Consider the following 24,860-nt stretch of genomic DNA (forward strand, 5'->3'; position numbering starts at 1 on the left):
CCCCAGTATTCTTGCCTGGAGAATTCCATGGACAGAGGAACCTGACACACTGTAGTCCATGGTATCACAAAGAATTGAACATGATTGAGTGACCAACACTCATATAAATCTTTTAAGAAAAAAAATGTGAAACCTAAATCTATCTTTCCCTAAAGGTTATAATGAACCACTATGTTCCAGTATGTCTAAGGAAGCAAGTCTGAAACAATCTACTAAGTACTATCCTATATTAACTATACTCTGGAAGAGAACTTCCTTCAAAGAACCAGTAGTGAAATGAGTAGGAGGACCTCGGTGACAATAAAAGGATTGTCCTCGCCTGCTGGATAATGCCGAGTTTGTGGAAATTAACAATATGCATACAGTATCTCTTATAAGGTGGGTAAATATCTAAGACCCACATAACCCTGGGGTTATGTATGAGCTTCTTGGGGATTTTCTTGACTGCATCACTATATAAATCCATAAAATGAATGACCCTCAAACTTTAAAATGCATCAGAATCATCCAGAAGATGTATTAGAACATATGTTGCTATACTCTTACCCTATAGTTTCTGATTCAGCAAGAATTTGTGTTTATAACAAGTCTCCTGATGACACTGATCTTGTTGTTTTGAGGACCACAACTTAAATAAAACTGGCTATGCTTATAATTGGTAATGATAAAAGCCAATCTAGGTAGTGATCAAATAAATTAATTTTCAGGTTACCAAGTTGAAATGTGAAGTTCCTAAAAGGGGACAGAATGGGAACATGTGTTTAGAAACACAGAGTTGGTGGAGCAGGAGTACGAGGTCAGTAGTCTGACAGACACCATCTAGTCTCTATGGCTGAACAATCTCAGTAGCCATGACTTAGTCACTTAACTTCTCCAGGCTCAGTTTGCACATGTGTAAATTGCAGAAGAAAGGGTAAAATATATTGAAAGTTTCATCAGAGTATTGGGATTATAATAAAATTTAATAAGGTGCACCCATCCTAAAGAAATTAGAAATACAGGAGCTAAGATTGTTAGCTTGTTGAGAAGGCAGTTATCATTAAACATTACAATACAGAATAGAGATAATGCAAGGTCAGCATAATGAAGGCACCACATTAGCACATCTCTGGGACATGACTATGTATGTGACTGAATGTATTAATATTAATACATCCAAAGAAAGAATGGACCAATCAAAATATAAATTGGTCATCCTTGGGAACAGAAAAATAAGCTTTCAGGAGAACAGACACATGCACTATCTAATTGGGAACTGTCCAAAAGAGAAAATCTTTACTACTGGATTCAAGCCTTATGGTCTCCTACCTCAAAATAGATTAGACAGGCTTCAGATGTTCCAGTTGAAATTTCTTGCTAATCAACATGATTTTTGTTTGGCTTCTTGATTGGTTTGCCTACTGAGACAGTGATCCTGCTATACAAGAGCAATGTTCAATCAATTTGCCATTGCATATTAAAATTTTGACATTTTGATAATATTTTTCTTTGAATGTAGTTTACCTACACTGATTTACAGATGGAATGATTGCTGTAATCTGCAACTGCATTTCTCATTATAGATGCTTAACCTGATTTTTGTATTGTTTGTATGTGTATCAGTCTTTATAACTTTGGAAAATGCAAACTCATCCCTAATCTTCTTTCATTATATGAACAAAACCAGACTTGTGAACCCACAACGTATTAGAAACTAATGTGGCCTTATTTACCAAGGTAAAAATCCATCTGTGGACGACTGCCTGGAAAGCCAGCCAGCATTCCCCAGGTGGTACCCCTCTCCACTTCTGTGATAGATGCCTGTAATCTGTTTGTTCATAAATCTGTTTTTCAGCCTTCCTCTTTGCCTCTCTATGAAAGTGAAAGAGGAGAGTGAAAAAGTTGACTTAGAGCTCAACATTCAGAAAACTAAGATCATGGCATCCAGTCCCATCACTTCATGGGAAATAGATGGGGAGACAGTGGAAACAGTGGCTGACTTTATTTTTGGGGGCTCTAAAATCACTGCAGATGGTGATTGCAGCCATGAAATTAAAAGGTGCTTACTCCTTGGAGGGAGTGTTATGACCACCCTAGACAGCATATTAAAAAGCAGAGATGCTACTTTGTCCACAAAGGTCTGTCTAGTCAAAGCTATGGTTTTTCCAGTGGTCATATATGGATGTGAGAGTTGGACTATAAAGAAAGCTGAGTGCCAAAGTATTGATGCTTTTGAATTGTGGTATTGGAGAAGACTCTTAAGAGTCCCTTGGAATGCAAAGAGATCCAACCAGTCCATCCTAAAGATCAGTCCTGGGTGTTCATTGGAAGGACTGATGTTGAAGCTGAAACTCCAATACTTTGGCCACCTGATGTGAAGAGCTGACTCATTGGAAAAGACCCTGATGCTGGGAAAGATTGAGGGCAGGAGGAGAAGGGGATGACAGAAGATGAGATGGTTTGATGGCATCAGTGACTCAATGGACATGGGTTTGGGTAGACCCTGGCAGTTCGTGATAGACAGGGAGGCCTGGCATGCTGCGATTCATGGGGTCACAAAGAGTAGGACACAATTGAGCAACTGAACTGAACTGAATTGAACTTTCCTCTGTATCATTGAGCAGATGCTAAACACTGGTAGATTATAGATATTTGCCCAGACCCTCACTGGTTTCAAACAATAGATTGGCACTGGCATGAGAATGGATGACATCAAAAAAAAAAAAAAAAGAAGAGCCATGTATTGATTTTTTTTTTTTTTCCTTCTCAGCTTCTTCCATTCCCAGTAATTCATTTCCTTTGTTAAATTTCCTTAGCTTTAAATTCAGAGGGTTTTTTTTTTTTTTTTTTTTTAAAGTAAAAAACAAAAATAACAAATGAAGTACTGTGTTAAGATTCAGGAGAACAGCATTTTGATTCACTGTAATAACTTATAAGTTATTACAAGATATTGGGTATAATGCCCTGTGCTATACAGCAAACCTTTGCTGTTTTTGTAAACTTAAGAGTTTCAGATAATCGAATGATTTCTGTTTTCCTTGTCCAAACCCAACTAATGACCATATAACATAAGAGCTTACTAGTAACTGCCACCATCTGTTCAAGAAGTATCAAGTGTATACCCATGGATACACACACAGAGAGAGACTCATAATAAAATTATATAAATCAATAAAAAATTTGGTTTGCTTTTTTTTTGGGTAAATTATACTAGGCAGCCACATTAAATAGTCACAAGCCAAGTGCGTGACTTATTTTAATTACTAAAAAGCACTGCAAGGAGATCAAACCAGTTAATCTGGAAGGAAATCAGTGCTGAATATCCATTGGAAGGACTGATGTTGAAGCTGAAACTCCAATAGATTGGCCACCTGATGAGAAGAACTGACTCATTGGAAAAGACCCTGATGCTGGGAAAGATTGAAAGCAGGAGGAGAAGGGGATGACAGAGGATGAGATGGCTGGATGGCATCACCAACTCAATGGACATGAGTTTGAGTAAACTCCAGGAGTTGGTGATGGACAACGAAGCCTGGTGTGCTGCAGTCCATGGGGTCGCAAAGGGTCAGACACAACTGAGCGACTGAACTGAACTGAACTGAAAAAGCAGTCAGAGCAAATCCAAAATCTCAAGTAGACAAGTGGTTATGAGGGCAGTTGTAGAGTTAGATTATGCATGTGTCTAACAAGAAAGTAAATGTAGTTTTCAATTTAATCTATGAAGAAATCAAACTACTGACATATTCAGACTGAAAAATGTAATGTTACAGAATGTCATCACAGTATTGGAATACTTACCCATTTTGTTAACTAAAATATTGGCCAAGGCAGTGCATTTTTCTCTCGGGGGATTTCAAACATGTAAGAAAAAGTTCCTAAGCATCATCCATCCAATATCATGCATCTAAATTCCCTATACTTACAAAAGAACTAACTCCCTTTGGATTTTCTGTTTTGCACCATATGTACAGTTTTGACACTATGATCTCTCAAAGCCTTCCAGCAAAATTAAGTGGGGCCAGTTGACAATATGAGGTCAAACATGTCTTAGCATACACTTTTCAAATTCTGTTCTACTTTCTATCAATGTTAATTTTTTCCTTTTCTGATGAAAATTATGCTTCCATCTTTTCCATGTTATTTATACATATTACTATGACTTTGTAGTTTAAAGTAACAAAGTTCAAGCAATGAATTACCAGGTTTTTGTATACTTAAGAATATGCTACAGTCATTTGAGTCCCCAATGTTGCCCTGTTATATCTATAATAAAACAATGTGTATTGTTATCAAAAGTGGCATGAAGGTTTAAAACTAGACTCTTCTTCAACTACAGAGCTGTAATAGCTTCGTATTATTGAGCCCCATTTCCCGAGTGTCTTTAAATTCTTGCTGGGTAGTAAAATAAGAAGACACATTAAAAACTCTTGGAGACCACCAAGGGAGCATTTAATGAAACCTTGAAGGCACTGAGGTATGTGGCTTCCAACAGTGCCTACACAAGTGAATCTAAGATTTCCTTAAATGCTTAATTTTAAGAGGTAAATGACACAGACATTTACAAACACAATTTAGTACTTTTTAAAAGGAAACAAATTAATTAAAATATTCAACAATTAGCCCCAAGTGATAATGTCTGCCACATTTACACCTTTAATAAATAATCAAGAAACCCTCTGTGAAAACTTTTATGTTTATGGTCCCATATATTTTATCTTCCAAAGTAGGATACTTTGGAGGACTGAAAAACAATGACATCAACAAGTGTACCAGAACATTAGCTGTAAACCAGGACTGTGCCAGGCAAATCATGACATATGTTCATTCTGAGACAGAAAATGGGAATGCAAGACCCAGGCCTTTGTTTCCTAGGAGTTTACAGTTCAGTAAGAAAGAAAGGAAACAGAATAGCAACATGATCATTCTATTATTTCTATCATTATTGTCATGGTTGTTCAAGATTTTTGTCTTCCCTTGTATGGCTTTATTTAATCCTTAATGAACAGACGTTTACTACTACTATGTCATTTTGTACATGAAGAAAACAAATGAAATGGAAGTTAAATATATTGAGTTAGCCAGCAGGTTCATTTGGGCTTTTCCATTAGATGTTATGGAAAAACTCAAAAGAATTTTTTGGACAACTTAGTATTACCCACATTCACAGGGATGAAAAAGTAGAGAAGGTGAAATGTGAAACTAGGGAATTTTTCTGCAGAATCTAAAATCTCACTCACTCCCCAAAGCAGGATCCTATGATGTATTGTGGTAAGAAATGGCTTGGTATTCTGGGATCACATAGAAAGAGTACTTAAGCAAGCATCTTTGACCAAGCAAGGCATTATGGAAGAGGTGACAAATAAGCCACTGACTCAGCTGGCCAAAGGGAAGGGGTGTAGGCAAGTGGGACAACAATCACTAAATCATTAGGTAAAACACTGTAAACCCCTTGAAGATTAATGATGCACAATAGTCACTGCATATATAATGTGCTCTTTAAAAGCAGCCCTAGTATATGCATAAACCATGTAATTTAAAATGACAAATGAGTTGAATTTTGTGCCCCTAGGATATGTTGAAATACTAAATGCCAGTTCCTCAGAATGTGATCTGATTTGTAAACAGGGCTATTGCAGATGTAATTAGCTAAGATGAGATCTTACTGAAGTGTACCAGTATGACTGGTATCTTTATAGGAGGAAGAAAACACCATTCAAAAGACAGACAGACACACACACAGACTCACACATACAGGTGACTACAGAGGCACAGATTGCAATGATGTGGCTGACAGCCAGAGGACACCAGCCTTGATGGTTACCACCAGACACTGGGAAGAGGTGAGGAAGAGTTCTACCTAGAATCTCAGAGAGAGCATTCGGGCACTGCTGACACATTGATATCACAACTGTAGCCTTCCAAACTGTGAGAGAGGAACTTCTGTTGTTTGAAGCCACCCAGTTTGTAGGACTGTATTGTGGCAGTCCTAGGAAATTAACACAATGTACAACCATGAAATTCAGACACTTTTACAATTTTGGAATTAGGAAACTCTTCAGGCTATTATGGGGCTTCCCTGGTGGTGGTAAAGAATCTCCCTGCAATGCAGGAGACCCAGGGTTTGATCACTGGGTCAGGAAGATCCCCAGGAGAAGGGAATGGCAACCCACTCCAGTAGTCTAGCCTGGAGAATTCCACGGACAGAGGAGCCTGGTGGACTACGATCCATGGAGTCACATGGAGTCACAAGGAGTCGGACACAACTTAGCGAATAACACTTTCACTTTTCACTTTAAGCTAATATTATACTTCAGTGGATATAGAATTTAAATATCTATGAAATGTGTTTACATGCATTTTATACAATAACACATGTAATACTTTTGTGTTACTAAATGACTGGCTATAGTCCGTCTTCTTGATGGCACTGTGAAGAATTATTCAAGATGGTAAATTGTTCTGATTATAGCCTGGCATGCTGCAGTCCATATGATCACAGAGCCAGATACGACTTACTGACTGAACAACAACAGCAATAAAAGCAATGTAAAAGATCAGTTAGATTCAGTACTATACTGTACCTGGATGCCTAAAAGTTAATCTTAAGAAATACAGATTAATATGATGCCCAAGAAAACTGGAGTGGGTAGCCTATTTCTTCTCCAGTGGATCTTCCCAAACCAGGAATCGAACCAGGGTCTCCTGCATTGCAGGTAGATTCTTGACCAACTGGGCTATCAGGGAAGCACAAGCTAGAATCAAGATTGCCAGAAGAAATATCAATAGCCACAGATATACAGATGACACCACCCTTATGGCAGAAAGTGAAGAGGAACTGAACAGTCTCTTGATGAGGGTGAAAGAGGAGAGTGAAAAAGCTAGCTTAAAACTCAACATTCAAAAAACAAAGGTCATGATCCTATCACTTCATGGTAAGTAGATGGGGAAACAATGGAAACAGTGAGACTTTATTTTCTTGGGCTCCAAAATCACTGCATATGGTGACTGCAGCCATGAAATTAAAAGACACTTGCTCCTTGGAAGAAAAACTATGACCAACCTAGGCAGAATATTAAAAAGCAGAGACATTACTTTGTTGACAAAGGTCTGTCTAGTCAAAGCTATGGTTTTTCCAATAGTCATGTATGGATGTGAGAGTTGGACTATAAAGAAAGCTGAGCGCTGAGAATTGATGCTTTTGAACTGTAGTTTGGTGAAGAATCTTGAAAGTCCCTTGGACTACAAGGATAATCAACCAGTCCATCCTAAAGGAGATCAGTCCTGTATATTCATTGGAAGGACTGATCCTGAAGCTGACACTCTAATACTTTGGCCACCTGATGCAAAGAACTAATTCTTTGGAAAAGACCCTAATGCTGGGAAAGACTGAAGGCAGGAGGAGAAGGGGTTACAGAGGATGGGGTCATTGGATGGCATCAACGACTTGAGGGACATGAGTTTGAGTAAGCTCTGGGAGTTGGTGTTGGACAGGGAAGCCTGGTGTGCTGCAATCCATGGGGTCGCAAGGAGTCGGACATGACTGAACAACCGAACTGAACTGATGACACCCAACAGTGAAGACATTAATTAACTAAGGACTTTTTATTCTCAAGCTGATCCAACATCATTGCCAAAGGCAAGTAAGTAAACAAGAAGGGACCAAGTTTTATCGAATAATGATTCCTCATGTTCCACGGGAAAAAGGAAAAAATCAATGTTTGTTGATTGAAACAGATAAAACTTTCAGGAAAATATGTTATTTTTAGGTTTTTGTTAAGACTGGCACTAAAAGAAAATCAAAATAAAAGATTAACAATTCTAAAAAAAAATAATTGAGTCATTCCGAATAACTGTTTTCTCATTTTTCAGTCCTAGAAATACTTGTTTTTTACAAATGCTTTGTGTGTAGCATGAGTTAACTTTTTCAGATCACAGATAGGTTTTACTCCTTACTGATTTTTTTTGAAGCATCTGAGAATTTTAGGAAAAGTCTGTGATGAGCCTAATTTGAAATAAATGCGCCATGCTTACAAACAGAACCTGTATAGATTATTAATTACAACAGATAGCATATTCTTTAACATAGAACTAGATAGGTAGTATTTTCTATAATTGTAAATAAAATTATTGAAGCTAAGTCTCAAATCTCAATATTTTAAAGTAAACCTAAGGAGTGGTATATTTCACTGGAGTTTCAAAACTAAATTCAACTCTCTTAATTGGCATCTTTAATGTACTAGCCAGAAATGAAGAGGGTAAACTTGATTCAATAGGATCACAAGTAGATCACTACTATTAATATATTTGTTTTCATGCTACCTTTTTAAAATAGCAGGGATTCATACAACTATAAATGAACACTTACCATTGAATGTGCCCCCAAAACTCACACTGTATTATTAATTTATTCTTCTCTGTGTGTGTGTGTGTACATATATATATATATATATATATATATATATATATGTAATATAACCTTGAAAATAGAGAAATTGATTATCATCCCATCATGAAAAAAATTCACTTAAGACTATGTTGAATTTAGCACATTTAGATTTTGTTGACAGCTCAAGTGAAAGTGAAAGTCGCTCACTCATATCCAACTCTTGGTGACCCCATGGACTATACAGTCCATGGAATTCTCCAGGCCAGAATACTGGAGTGGTAGCTGTTCCCTTCTCCAGGGGATCTTCCCAACCCAGGGATTGAACCCAGGTCTCTCGCATTGCAGGCGGATTCTTTAACAGCTGAGGCACCAGGGAAGCCCAAGAATACTAGAGTGGGTAGCCTATCCCTTCTCCAGTGGATCTTCTCAACCCAGGAATCAAACCAGGGTCTTCTGCACTGCAGGTGGCCTCTTTAACAGCTGAGCTACTAAGGAAGCCCTGACAACTCAATAGCTACTACAAAAAATATTAAAAACCAAAGGAAAAATATATATTGTAGGGTGCCTATCACTTAGAAATCTCCTCATACATCAAATAATACATACTGAAAATATGTCAATGGGAGTATTCTTCTAATAATAAAAATACAAAGCCAAATCATCAATGTCTACATAATTATACAACACTTCTACATGAAAAGAATCACAGCTGTTTACCTTATAATGATCCATCTTAACTATGTACAATATAACCAATAGCTCCTCAACTATATATTGATAGGCAATAGTGATTTCCTTCTATCTTCCAGAAATGCCCTGATCATTTTAAAAAGCTTATTTCATGTCAACTGCTGTAATAAAATAACAATTAATGTTCTCATAACTCATATATATTATTCATTGAAAGATGCAGATTTCAAAAAGACACATCTAATTTCAAACTTCCATGTGATCTGTATATCCAATTATTCTGACTTTGCTTTGAGATCCATTTTCCAATCATCTTGGAGATCTAATTTTGATCATGAGAGGCAAAACTGTTAAAACCAAACAAATCCTCAGTTGGTATCTACATAGGAAATCTTCATCACATGACAATCCTTGTGAATGAACATACAAACTTTCAATGCTTAGATTTAATTCAAGTACAAGACATTTTTTTCAAGAGGAAATAAGTGAGGACGATATAATCTACAGCCATGCCAATTATATTATATAAAAGTCTTAAGAAATGAAAGCAAAATTTAATTGAGCATCCTACCTTGACTAGTGACATGTGGTTTACCTTTACAAGTCTTCAGGAAAAGTAGAAGTACAATAATCCTGAATCATGGGCTTCCCTGGTGGCTCAGAGGTTAAATCGTCTGCCTGCAGTACAGGAGACCTGGGTTCGATCCCTGGGTCGGGAAGATCCCCTGGAGAAGGAAATGGCAACCCACTCCAGTATTCTTGCCTGGAGAATCCCATGGCGGGAGGAGCCTGGTAGGCTACAGTCCACGGGGTCGCAAAGAGTCGGACACAACTGAGCGACTTCACTTCACTTCTTCAGGTCAGCAGCAAGGAAGCACAAACTAAGGTTAGGTGGTTAAATGTGCTTGCTCCTCATGAGGTTTGAGTCCAGGAGACAGGTACTGTCTTATCCTGGAGTTGCCTCAGGAAAGAAAATCTGAGACAAGAGATTATAGGTAGTAGTTTATTTCCAGAATTAATTCCAGGGAAGCAAAGTAGGGGACTGTGAACAGTGACACAGAGAAAGAGAAAAACCAATAAAACAAAGTGTTATTATGCTAGAAATTGCTGAGAGTGACTGGGGCTTCATTCTTCTGGGACCCTCCAAGGAACCATGTAGAAGCAGAATGTGTTAAAGAATCACCTGACCAAGGGGGCAGGTATCAACTGGATCCTACTTGCTATTGACCAAAGAGCAGCTTTTCAGATAGCAATTAGCACCATGCTGTAGAAAGTCTAGTCTTGTGCTAGAATCTAAAGGTCTGTGCTGTGACTCTATGCTTAGGACTCTAATAAAAGATCCACACATTATTCATAAATAGCACCAAACCTTCTAGATCATCATGCTTGCAGAGCAGGCAAAATGATGTGTTATAATCAATATAATGGACTAGTAAAATGCTATGTAGATTATGAAGATACTCAAGTTCCCTGTGCACTAGAATGTTACGAAGAGTGAGACAGTTCATCTTGAGCTAGGGCAGAACTGTGCAGGTGCACTGCTGTCCATGTCACATAAAAGCAAATTTTAAATCCTTCTCCTTGAGGAGAACTGAAAAGCATTCACTTATCAGATGACTAGCTACATACTAGCTTGTATCAGAAGTGTGTAAAATTTTTCCAATGTAGACACAACATCTGGCCCAGATTATAGCTAGCTAAAAATACATGAGCTAAATCCATGCTTGTGACCAAGCCCAACATCAATGGGAGAGTAAGGAATACCCTACCTACTCTATTGGGTTACCTGAAAGTTATGATGACAGTAATAGTTTAGAATTATTAAGTTTATATAAAAATATTATTTTGTATTGGTAATACAATCACAAATACGATGATGACTAAGTATTTACTTTTTGCCAGGCATTCTGCTAAATGATCTACGTGTATTATCTCATTAAGTACATTGACTAATGTTGCTTTTGCAAGTATCTGGAGTTGTTTGATGAATATTTCTTCTAAGCATCAGGAACTGTTCATGGAATTAAACAAATGATGAACTCTGAAATAGCTGTAAATAAATTCAGATCTCCTCAGTAAGAAAAATGACCCTTTAAATTCATGAGGATTTTTATTAAATGTTAAAAAGTTTTTGGTTAATGCTGATGTACTAGGCATAAAAAGTATCAGTACTTGTACAGTATATTAAAGTGTTGAACCAAAAGAGTCTTTCGATAGTCTATATTAAAATGAATAGTAACAAAACTATTTGAAGGCATGATATCAATGATCAGAAAGGCTCTTGTAAGCTCTTATAAGATCTATCTCCTAAGCAAGCTATGGGAATACATTTTCCCCATGTAACCATGAACTTAATAAGGATGTATATCACCAGGGGGTGAGACTTTCTGTGCATGTGTGTGTGTGGGGAAAACTGTGAAGGTAGTTATTGGTATGAAATTTGTGATTAATAAATTTTTGGATATTTCTCCTAGACCCTTTTCCATATCCTATCCAAAGATATACTGAAAAAGTATTAGTTGTTTCAGTTGGACAGTCACTCACCTGATACCAGTAAACAGATCCAGTCTGTTAAATACCCTATTGTTTAAATCATTTATAGGAGAACTGTATTCATAATTCATTCCTTACTGGTTTTGTAACATTAAAAGAGAGAAGAGAGGAAGGAAAGAAGGAGGAGGAGAGAAGGAAGGAAAAAAGAAAAGAGGGGAAAAAAGTAAAGGCAAATTAAGAGTATAGGTAGCTGAATCCTGAAATTAGGAATGTACAGAGGTGCAGTAACCCTAGGTTGGTAGACTTGTTGACAAACCCTTGTCTCCTTTCTTACCTTTCCATATATTAATATCTTTATTATAAGCCTTTCTTAAATGAGGAGGACTTAGTTCTAGTCCTTGCAAGCTAAGAAAAGTTAATTAACAGAGATGCAAAGACTCTGCAATGCATTAAAACACAAAAATAGTGAAATTTATTGAAATGTATCTCATTTAAACTATAGAAATGCTAAGAACCATTTTTAAAATTTTGCTTATTTCAAATACATTCAACAGTAGAGACCAAGTATAAATTACTTAAAATAATAAAAAGCCAGTATATATTTTATTATGTGCCATCTGTTCATATGTGTATACGTTAACATATGTGCATATATTTGTATAACCTGCATTTAACTTTTGAAAGGAGTCAATGATATAGATATGATGGTTACCATTATTGCTGTTATATAGACAGGAAAACTGAGATGCAGAGAGCAGAGAGGTTGAGGAACTTGCCCAAGACCACGCTAGTAATCAAGAAGGATCCTGGACTATACCCAGGCAGTCCCACGCTCACAACCATGCTATGTACTGAATTTATTCACTTATTTTAAAGAAATTTTACATTGCTGTCTTAGAATACTTGTGGAAATGGAAATCTTTATGACTCTCATTGCCAGAGAAATAGGTAACAGATTAAGAAATTTGAAAAGTGAATGAGGAACTTCTCTTTTTCACTGCATTCCCAAATATTATCATATTCAGATTAAACAAAGGAGCAAGAAAACCTTTTCAGCTTCATGGTATCAGCCAAGACAATTCATCCTGAGAAAACCAGCTGCCAACAGCATGCCCTTTAGTATTTAGACAGGATGCGAAGGCCCAGCTGTTTTGTCAAACTTCCTTATACAGCTTGTTGACAAAGAAGAGGCCCAGTTAATTTTCCAAGTATGCAATATAAACTGAAACTGATTCACCTGCAAACACCTGAATTGCTTCTAGGAATGAAGAAATAATGATACCGAAATAATAAATTTTTCATAGGATTAGAATACACTGAAATGATTCCAAAAATGGAATTTATCAGGAAAAACGAATAAGGCAATAATCTATTTCTGTTTTTCAGAACTTGTTTTAGATTGCTTAGAGCTCAAAGATTCCATCCAGATTGCTGAAGCATGAAAGGGAAGATGTATGGAGAAAATAAGAAATGTCTGAGACTGAGGGAATATAAGTATGAAGATAGAGGGAGCAGAATAGCTGGATGAATTAAAATGCAAGTTGCATTTTTAGTTCAGAATGTACAGAATTTGGTACGGTCATTGTAAGAATAAGGGGATCATCAGTGAGTATTATTTTGTGTTTCCTTTTAGGTTTACTTGGACATTCCTGTCTTGATTTCAACTTTTTTACTCTGGAATTTTTATTCTATGCATATAAATTAAAAAAATAATAACAACACTGAACTTTCTTTGGGATAATATTCTTGAGTTAATGCTATCATTTTTTAATATAACTAAAATTATTTTTATTGGATTACATTATTTTCTATACACTTTTTTAAATAAAAATGCTATTTAAATATCAGCTTATTTACCTACATCATGTTTCAACAATTATTGCTTCTGGGCTTGTGTATTTAGTTTGGCAATCATTTTTTTCTACCAAATCGAATTCATTGGGTCAAATTTTCTGTGTATGCATGCTCAGTTGCTCAGTCGTGTCTGACTCTGTGACCCCATGGCTCCTCTGATCATGGAATTTTCCAGGCAAAAATACTGGAGCAGGTTGGTATTTCCTACTCCAAAGGACCTTCCTAATCCAGAGATCAAACCCACATCTCTTGAATCTTCTGCACTGGCATGTGGATTCTTTACAACTGCACTAACTGGGAAGCCTCAAATTTTCTATAACTCAATTTTATTGAGACAAATTTATTCTTTAATAAATTTTCAGTTCTTAGAAAATATCATAATTTGCAATTTTAGCCACTATGGATCTTAATATTTTAAAATAATTTTAATTACTTTTATTGCTTTCCATTTTTTCAACAGCATAATTTTTATAAAACATATTTCACCATTTCAGTTTACTCATGGTCTCATCAATCCATTGTTTCATTCTATAAAGTTCACATGCTTATTTTAATTTGCTCTTCAGGGTCAAAATGGCAGAGTCAAAACATCCTCTAGAATTAAAGAGTTAAGGATGACAAGAGCAAAAGACAAGATTAAAACGATGGGAGATTTTATAATCTTCACACTGTTCTTTACTTTTCCCTGTACAGTTGTGTGTTAACTGGAATTTTTTTCTGTAATACAAATAAAATATATAACTTTGTCTACCAAATGAGACTTCTTTTTCATAACAGTGTTTGTGTTGAATAACAATATGTATTTTGAACCAGTCAGGTTAAATATATGACAATAATAACTGACCGGCAATTAATGAATAAAACATCCTGAAAATTTTGGATCTGAATTAAAATTTTAAATCACAGATATATAGCCGAACAATATTATCTCCTATCTAACCTCTTTTTTCACTCATACATTTTTTTTCTTTGCTCATTATTTATCACTTTAGTGCCCCTGGAAAGTCTCAATTTCTGTTCCTGGTACTTAGCTTATAAAAGTGGTAGCTGCTAACTCTGAGAACCTGAATTCATACAGCACCCGCAATCATCTGTTTTTCAAGGTTTTCTCTGAATATAATGACTAGGAATAAGGCAAGTACCTGTGACCTTGTGCATCCCATTTTTAGAACAAACGCCTCCTCCACTGCAATCATGTCATCGTGAAATCATGTTCCACATTCTAAAATAAACTCATTGCCATACGAATTGTTATCTGACAGAGATATTTTTGCAGTTGTCTTTTTAACAGCTTCCTTAGACTAGTGTCTTTTCAATTTCTCACAATACCAAGACAAAAATTACCTTTTGTCTATTCTACATGTTTACTTAAGCTTGAATGTTCAACAATTACTACCCTTATCCTACATTGCACTTATAATATGGATTTCACATACATACACACACAAACATATATACATTTTTAGCTAAATCATCTAAAATAAACATATATTTTTTTTCCCCTTTTTTTTCTGATTTGCAAGACAAGTCAGAGAGTTTTCCACAATGTCACGGTTCGGGACTCACCTGTGGACGTGGATGCCCTGTGACTAGACAGGTCAGTTCCAGGGTTTCCCCTTCCCGTATAGTGTAGACCCTTTCTGAATAGCGCTCCTCTTCAATGTTACAGGCCAAGCCTGAATGTACAATACGAACCGTGGGGGGAGCTGTTGAATCAGAAAGAAAAGACGTAAAAAGATAAATAAGCTGCCATCCAATGAATCATCATGGTTGCAAACGGCAATTCTTATTAGACTTTAGCTCTGTCAGATCCATCAGTCTTAACACTTTGAACATCCTCAAGGGATTAAACATTTTGCTAGACAGAAAGCTTCAAATTTATCTAAAAGTCACCAACACATTCTGAAAATGGAAAATGGGAATAGGGTGCTGAGGAAAACTGGTGATTCAGGAAATCACCATCATTACAAGACCTGTAATAAAACTTGACTGCTAAAATGTGATAGTTCCCCTCATCTCTGAAATCTAAAATTTAATATAGTAAAGGATGTTGTCCAAAGTCTATGTAGTAGTAATAGTCATTCAGCCATGTCCGACTCTTTGCAACCCCACAGACTGTGGTCCCCCAGGCTCTTCTGTCCACGGGATTCTCCAGGCAAGAATACTGGAGTGGGTTGCCATTCCCTTCCCCAGAGGATCTTCCTGACCTAGGGACAGAACCCAGGTCTCCAGCATTGCAGGTAGATTCTTTACCGTCTGTGATACAGGGACTATGGTGGTGAAAAAGAAAGATCACTCAAAGGAAAAAGTAATCTAAATTAAAGACATTTCCATTTTTCTGTTAATTTTCTAAGTCCTGTGTTAAAACTAGGAAGCTAAAGAATAGGAAGATTTAGCTGTCAGAAATTGAGTATCAACTTGGTTTTCAATATTTATAGACTCCTATATTAATATGAACAAAAGCCACTGGTGAAGATAAATCACTGAGGCCTAAGTATAAAATTCTGACTCAAGATAGACTTAGTTTTCATGAAATTGTATAAATTCCTAAGTACAATTTCTCCTACTTCAATGCTACATGGGCCTATAAAACTTGTCTAGGATTCACTGACTTACTCTTTGTTACCCTATGGACTATAGCCCACCAGGCTCCTCTGTCCATGGAATTTTCTAGGTAAGAATAATGGAGCGGATTGTCATGCCCTAAGAATTGAACCCATGTCTCCTCTCTACCCCTGAGCCACTGGGGAAGCCCATAGGAAACCTATTATATTCAACAACTCTTTTGGTCCTGAGAAATACTTAGGTGACAGGATAGGCTTCTTGCCATCAAGGAGATTACTGTGACTAGCTTCAAATTGGAGATCATCCCCATTTGTGAATTCAGCAATTTTGTTTGTAATATATTTGGAGTAGAGAAGAAAAATTTGTTGTAATTGGAGAAAAAGCTTTATCTGTATATTAGAACAATGATATCAAGAATTTACTGATAGCAATCTCAGTCTCAACAGCAGTATTATCAGCAGAGAATATAGTTGCTTAAAAATTAATATGACTATCTTTGGAATTTTTTACTTAACATTTAAAAGATCATGAATATTATAAAATTTGCAGATAAATTTGGTGATTTATGAAGGAAATAAGATAATTATAAGTCCAACTTATAAGAAATTTTCTTTTGGGACAACCTATGTTCTGAAAATAAAAAAGAATTGTTTCCAATACTAATACTTTGCTTTACATAACAAGAATGTATAGACTACTCCTAGAGTTTAAGAAGTGAAAAGGGCAAAGTTTGCTATTGTTCTTAATTTCAAACTGAAAGACAGAGAGAACTCTGCTTGTAAATAATAGTAATAAAACAACCAGTTATTTCCATTTTCTTTCTGGATATCCAAGCAAAGTACAGTTCTTCAACCTTTAAATGCAGGATCAAATTTTTAAACTTCAATTTAGATACATAATATTAGAAAACCACTTATTTTTGAACATCTGTCACACAACTGTATTCATAGTACGGAGGTTAACAAACTGATGACAATCAATTAACACTTTCAAAATATAAATAGAAAATTGTTAAGGAAGAAAATAGAGATCCATTACCTTGAAATATATTTCTATGCCAAATTTAGCCTAACAAGTGATAGTTCATATGTTTATTAATACATCTAATTATATAGTAACATGGCATCTTTTCTAGATTAATTTACAATGTTATTTTTGCTTTATTTCATATCAATGAATAGTAGTATTATTTTAAAGATTATCTTTCCAAAGAATCATTATGCAAATAAGTAGCTTTATTTTAAAAGTTTAAATTATACAGTAAGCACACTGTCTTCAACTACAAGGGTTAATTTTCTGCTATTTTCTTCCATATTTTAATACATTCTTGGAAGAGGTAATTGCCTATATATTGAGCCTTCCACCTATCTTATAGGAGGGTAGAATATTCTACCAAATTTTAAGTGTTAAAGATGTACTTTTCCTAGTATGCATTAAAATATATAGTCAGTACTTCAGAAGTTCAATGATAATGTGAACATTTTGGAAGCTCCCATGAACTCTTTCAGCCTGAAGAAAGCTCAACTGAGATGTCTTAGAATTCATCCAGGTCAATGCTCTTATTTCTGAATTATGGAAGGAAAGGCTGAGAACATCAGGTGACCTGGCAACAGGCTTGCAGCTAGTTGTGGCCTCAATGAGACCAGGACCACCAGTCCTAGGCTCTCTTTACTAACTCATGCTATTAAAATAATAACAGACATAGTGTAGGTAGGTTTAAATAACTCCTAAACTAGATCTAGACTAGACTAGGGGGTAAAAAAAGATTGAGGAAAAAGTTCATGAAGTAGTCACAACACCATAACTAGATCAACAATATTAATTCTATAATTGTTCCAAACGTAACCAGTATAACATTGACACAATTTTTGTTCTGTCTCCAATCCCTAACAAAATCTTATGATTTCCCAAATAATATGTTGTAACTTCTCTTTTCATTATGTTGAATTTTGCCTAAGAGGGGCTTCCTAGGTGGCGTTAATGGTAAAGGATCCACCTGCCAATGCAGGAAACATAAGAGACTCGAGTTTAATCCCTTTGGGAAGATCCCTGGAGAAGGAAATAGCAACCCAGTCCAGTATTCCTGCCTAGAAAATTCCATGAACAGAGGGGCCTGGTGGGCTATAGTCCATGGGGTTGCAAAGAGTCAGACACGACTGAGTAACTAAACAGCATGACATTTCACAGAGTTCAAATCACCCCACATGGCATTTAGTCCCCGGTAAATGGGCCACATGTTGACTATTCAACATGAAATCTCACTTCTCTGTATCATCAGCCCAATATCAGTGCGAAGTTAAAGAACACTGACAATCCAAGTGTCTTTGATCATGATGTTCCCTCATATAGAATTCCCACGCTGATCTTTAGACCAATGTTGCTGAAAGCTTCTTGAATTACTTAGCAATGATTTTCTTCTCTTTTTTTACCAGGAAATGTGTATTACCTAGTGATTCTCCTTTTTCTTAACATTTTAACTTGGTAAGAAGCACGTCATTACAAGAATGAACATCATTTTGAGCATCTGTTCCACATTACCTAATTCAGAGCATGGAGTAGGTATTTAATAATTAATTCATAATTTTTAAGCATATATCACTATAAAGACTCTAACCTCCTATTTTAACAAAAATATCAACTATTAGGGCACTGAATTTACCTACTTTAAATACAAATGCAATTTGCAGTACTATATCTAAAGCAAGACATGTTTTATCCTCTGCCTTGTTAGAAAAAAATCTCAACTCATCATCCTTAAATTGGACTAAGGGTTATGATCCCCTTTGCCCTGTAGAGTCAGCAATGAATTAAAATGTTAAAATGTTGCAAGAGACTCATATTCATCCAAATTTGCTTGCAGTAAACCAAATCCCATTATATAAAGTCATTCCTAACACTAATTATATCAACTCCCTTAATCTGAATAAACTGGCTTTGGGTTCAAGAGGTCAGCCTAAAAGGACAAAAGAGAAACATTGTCTTATCTTGTTAGAGTATAATTTTGAAAGTCATACCAAATTCTCTCTGTATCCAGTTGAAGAAAGAACACACACAAAAATTCTCCAATGGCAACCGCAAGAGCATATTTTAGCCTTTTATGTCATAAAAAGACTTTCAAACATATATTAATTGAGCAACTGCTATAGATTAGGCATGAGGCTATGGGCTAAGGATAGGAAGATTGGTGCTATGACTGGTGCCCTCTATGGCCACAACCTATTGTGTTTTCAGCCTATTGGGTCTGACCAATTTACATACATACAGAAATCGTTCAAAAATTACAAATGAACAAATAGCTATCTAACAGAAGAAAGTGAAAAGTACTACAACAGGACAAAGCAGAAACTGACTAAATCTGCCTGGGGGATTCCGACAGGTTTCAGGAAGCCAATGACATTTAACAAGGTTTGGAAAGATACATGCAGTGGAGGTAAAAGAGGAAGAACATTCCAGAGAAAGGAAATAGTGTGTTCAAAAGCTTGTAATCATGTCTTTTGGCATGATACTGCCTGCAGTGTTCAGGAAATAACTACATGAAAATGTGATCCACACAATTTATAATCTACTCCAAACCTCAAAACTAGTGTCACTGTTTCAATCTATCCTGATGTCTCCAGACATAGGAAAGAGACCATAGGGCCCTGCCAATGGAAAAGACGGGAGAAACTTATGTGAGAGTTCTTGTTAGACAAGACTTGAGGACTGATTGATGTGGGAGTGAGGGAAAATGAGTTCAGTTGGCACTGAAGTTAATATTTTGGTTAAACAGGTAAAAGACATTTTTTAAAAATATTCTCCTGATCAGTAGGGGCTCCACATTATTCACAGTTGGGAGAGATTTAAAAGGAGGGGATCTGAGTCCAAATAATGGAGTGCTTTGTAAGAGTGAGGACTTAGACATGAAGTATTTTTGAGGGAGAAGCTTTTTCCATGTTCCTGAAGGATATGCTGTTATTAGCCATTAATAAGTTTCATAATAAGAGTTTTCTTTCCTCTAACAACGCCAAGCAAGAGTATTGTACTTTTGCATATCCTTCAAATCCTGGTCCAACTATTCTCTGGGAATTCAAGTTCCAGTAATATCGTAACGTTTTGCTACACTAGATCAAGGTAACTTAGGGTTACTGAGTTACTAGTTTAAAATACTACATAAATCTCCTCCTCCCTCCTTTTCCCACAATGATCTGCTATTCAAATTTTAAATTAAGTATTGTGTCTACAAGCATGGGGCTTCTCTTGTAGCTAAGACAATAAAGAATCTGCTGTAATGTAGGAGACTCAGGTTTGATCCCTGGGTTGGGAAGATTCCCTGGAGAAGGGCATGGCAACTCACTCTAGTATTCTTGCCTAAAGAATTCCACGGACAGAGGAGTCTGGGGTCACAATGAGTTGGACACAACTGAGTGACTAACACTTTTACTTTTCTCCGAGTATAGTCTATAATTATCCCTCTTCTTGGTGACAACTCTTTCGCCTAATATCTTTCTCCTTAGGGTCATTATATTAATATAGATTTAATATAACAAATTCAGATAAGAAAGTGGAGAATATGAAGATTTGGGAGAGGAGATGAAAATTTTAGTTTGAGATGCTGATGGTGAGCTGGCCAACAAATGAAAAGTTGCTGCTTAATATAAAGATTTAGAGCTTTTAAATGGTAGTTGATGCTTGACAGCAATAGAATAGATGCAATCCCTAAAACAGAGCATGTGGAGTGAGAAACGAAGAGGATAATGATAAAATCATAAGGAATGTGAATTCTTGGTACAGAGCTGGTGTGGATGTGAATATGGATATAGTGAGGCCATGAAAGGAGACTCAGAGGCAGAAAGAACACAAAGAAAATGCAATGCTTCAAAAGTTACACAAAGAGATGCTCAATGATGGTTGTCCAAAATCGTCACAACAGATTTGGAGGAGCATAAACAAAAGATCATTGCCAATGATAGTTAAGAAGGCATTGAAGAATTTCAAGTGAGGCTGTAGAACAACAGGGGGAAAAGATGAAGGAGGAGAGGTTTGAGAAGGATAAAAGTCTTTGTAGGTCAACCAAGCTTCAGGCTTTGAGGTTTACCCATATGTAAAAAATAAGGAAGCATATAATTAAGCATTCTAAAATACTATACCAATGTCTCAGGATTACAAAGACTAACTATTTACATTATAAGAAACAAACCATAATGTCTGTATTTCCGACATAAACTGTAACTTTTAACCATACTATACTATTGTTTTACTATCTTCCATCATGCTTCTAAAATTAATTTTCCCTAAAATCTGGCTTTCTTTATTTTCTTTCCTTTATTCTTATCTTTCTGCTCTTTTACTCTTTTACAACTTTAAATCTTCTAACTTTGGTATTCCATATGCAGAAATCGCTCAAAACAGTCTAATCTTTTCTGGAACAAAAAAATCAAAGTTAATCCTCACAGCATATAAATATGCTTAATCTCTCCCATATTAAAGACTGGAGACAAAACAACATTTATCTTCTCATCACAGGTCTCCTCTCATCTTTGCTTTACAGCCTAGTGATTGGAACTAATGGTATGCACTCTATGCCACACTTTGCATGTTTTTGCAATCCTCAGGCTATAGCAGGCTGGCACCTACCCTATCTTTTGTGTTTATAAAAGAATAAGGAAGAAAAATAGAAAACTGCTTTCTTTGCTCAACTGCTAATTTTTGTCATTATTTTGATCCCTTATATCTCCTTCAATCTTAGTTTGCCTGGCTTCACTTCTGCAACTCTAAAGATCTTTTGAAATTACACATTTGTTCTACCCTTCAAAACAATATAAACTATTATTATATCCCACTATTATTCTTACAACCATGAATGTAAGCATATATTAAAACATGCAGATAGCAGAATATTCAATTTCTATGTCTATTACAATAATTTCTGCAATAAACAGTTAAAATCCTTCTGCCACTGTCATTTAAATAATCCCAAATAGGACAATATCTTGATACAGAAACAATTAGCAGATTATTTATAATCAGTTTTTACTCCTTTGGTTGTTTTTAATTAACTACTATTTCAGCATCAAGGTGAATTTATTTTCTTTTACCCTCATCCTTCATATTTAATTAACACTGAATTTTTGCCCACTGGAAAGAAATACATTTTTATCTTTAATATGATGAGTTATAAACTGAAAATACTAAGATCATATTGATCATATTCTGGATTTAATCAAAAGAAGATCATATCTACCTCAGTATGACTTTGGTGAAGGCTCTGAATATGAAAGGTTTTGAATATTTTGTATTATTTCCTCAGCACATGTTGAGCAGCATTGTTATAAATTAATTGAGCTGCCCTGAGAAATTCTGCAAAGCCCAGAGTAAGGTAAGAAAATTAAACCCTGAAGCCTCTGGTTTTAGAAAGAAGCTATTAATTTTTTCTAAATAACAGAGGTTGATCTGATATTTTAGGTTAATGTTAGTCAAGAATTTAAAGCAAAGAGTTTATATTTTTAACTCAAAAACAAGTTATCTGTTATGTGCAATAGATGCTATTTAAGAAAATGAAGAAAGTTTGTCATTAAAGAAAATGACATTAAATAACAATGCAATTATGTTCATGAAATTTTAAAGTTAAACAGAAAAAAACATAAGCAATTTACATTTTAATATTAAAAACAATAATAAAAGCAATAATGTTTTGTGTAAAAGAATTATCTTTTAATGTCATCTTTAAGCATTCTTGAATTAAGGTGCTAACTTTACAAAAAACTGAATGTGTATGTGCTAAGTTCCTTTAGTGGAATATAGCACTTTGCAACAAAAAGCTGAATACATTAATCTAAATCATCTTCTACAAAATGACATATTTGATTCTTATGTGTTTTAAATGAAATAGTATAAAACTTATAAATATTATTAAATTAAGGTTCTACATTTAACAACTTTAGATTTCATCAGAAATAACCTTTTTGTTTTCATCTCAAAACATAACCTATTAATCTAAAGCTAAAACTGCAAAGACCCTTGTATGTTTATAGATTTTAAAAAAAAGTTTCACTGAACCTATGGTTCTTAACATTCTTTTCAAATACAGCATTTGACAACCTCTGATATGTGTACCATAGAGGAACTGTGGGTCCCTAAGTCTGACATACATAGCCATCCACGCTTCTACATGGATATTCTCAGCCCAAGCCATTCAGCCATTCACTATGTTGTTTCCAGTATTTCCCGGGAGAAATATATGATCTATATGTAAGCAATATTTGAAAGCTTATCAAATAGTTCATTAACCTTGTATTTTACTTACAAAAGACTTATGTGAACTACTTATGTGAACTTTGTGCTGCAACCTAAGGTAAATATTGTGGTGAACTATGCTTTCCCTAAGAAGGTAGAAACGTGAGATACTATATACAAGTTCCTGTTTCTATGTCAGATCCAATGCCAAATTGTGAAATGTCTCCAACTAAAGACTGAAACATGTTTCTATCTAATCAGTAAATTTTAGGAGGAAAGACAAAAACAAGAAACAAAAAAACAAAATCAACTACTCCAGAAATTTTGGAGGCTAGGCCATAGACTATAAATACAAAAAAAAAAAAAAAAAATGACAAAGACAGAAGGGAGTCTCCTCTTGCTTTTATGGTACCATTCTGTTATGTGCTTTGAGTCATCTTGGAAGCATAGTGAAGGAGGAAGAGAAACTATTATAATGCTAGGAGAGAGAACAGCATTTAATCTTTAAAACCATTGGTAAGTTTTACCCCCTCTAAATCAACTTCGTGAAATGGTTTCCTCTTAATAATGTCCAAAGTTATATATCATGTGTTCAGTGAACCCTCTAAAGTTCTTTGAACCAAATCTTCCTGACTCATGAATTATTGCAGCATCTTATGAGATCAGGACTCCTGAACCCACAGGTACTAATTACAACATTTTTAAACATTCTGGACTGAAATGTATACCTAAATGTACTCACCTTCTCTAAAATTAAGAGCATTTCAGCTTTCTTGGAAAGAACTACAAAGCCCCAGCATATATTAACTAAAATGAAATTAGTATCATCATTGTGCTCCAACTTTGATCACAATTTGGTTATTTAGAGACCACTATTATTTCTTTCAATCTAGCTCATCAACAAAACAAATGATATCTACTAAAGAATATGCCAAAAATGAAAACTTCAATTTGGTTCTCCAAGAGTGGCAATGACAGACATAGGATTTTGAGTATTTGGCCTGCTGACTTCCCCATTGTTTACCTCCATTGAATAATGACTACTGTTGTGTGTGACTAGCCCCAAGACAGACAAGTTCCTCAGCATGTTACAAAAATGCCTTTGAAACTCCAGCATAGAGGAATCTGTGTGATAATGATACAACCCAAACTCTCCTTCAGAACTAGATGGAAGAGCAGTTATCACAAAGCCATAATGATTCCAATCCCACCAGGCAACATTCATAGACTAAGAACTCAGCAAACACCAGACACTTGTGCAAACCTTGGTATTTTTTGACACATTCGCTAGTTCTTTCTAAATCCCTAAAATGTATATTTTAAATATACATTTGAAAAAATAAGACATCTCCATTGAAGGTTACTGAATATTCAAAGTTTAGTTTCATCTACAGTTGTCTTCCCTAGGTTGGGAAGATCCCCTGGAGAAGGGAAAAGCTACCCACTCTAGTATTCTGGCCTGGAGAATTCCATGGACTGACTGTCTAGTCCATGGGGTTGCAAAGAGTCAGACACAACTTTTACTTTCACATTCAAAGTTGTCTTACTCTAGAAAAAAATTGTATTGTGCGTATTTATATGTGTGTGTGTGTGTTGTTTAGTTTGTTTAACACTTTCATAGATATATATATGTACACATATCTCCAGCATCTCCTACATTGCAAGAGGATTCTCTACTGCT

At 35.5% G+C, this 24,860-nt stretch overlaps 1 protein-coding gene across 1 annotated transcript in view; it reads right to left on the bottom strand.

Annotated features, from left to right (window-relative positions):
* Positions 1 to 24,860, bottom strand: part of MDGA2 (MAM domain containing glycosylphosphatidylinositol anchor 2) — an 854,438-nt gene that overhangs the window by 472,438 nt on the left and 357,140 nt on the right. The window contains exon 2 of the mRNA XM_070469091.1: positions 14,969 to 15,108. Within this exon, the coding sequence (XP_070325192.1) occupies positions 14,969 to 15,108 (140 nt within the window). The remainder of the gene's footprint in view (positions 1 to 14,968; positions 15,109 to 24,860) is intronic.

Source organism: Odocoileus virginianus, chromosome 6, assembly GCF_023699985.2.
Source record: "Odocoileus virginianus isolate 20LAN1187 ecotype Illinois chromosome 6, Ovbor_1.2, whole genome shotgun sequence".
Lineage (NCBI taxonomy): Eukaryota > Metazoa > Chordata > Mammalia > Artiodactyla > Cervidae > Odocoileus > Odocoileus virginianus.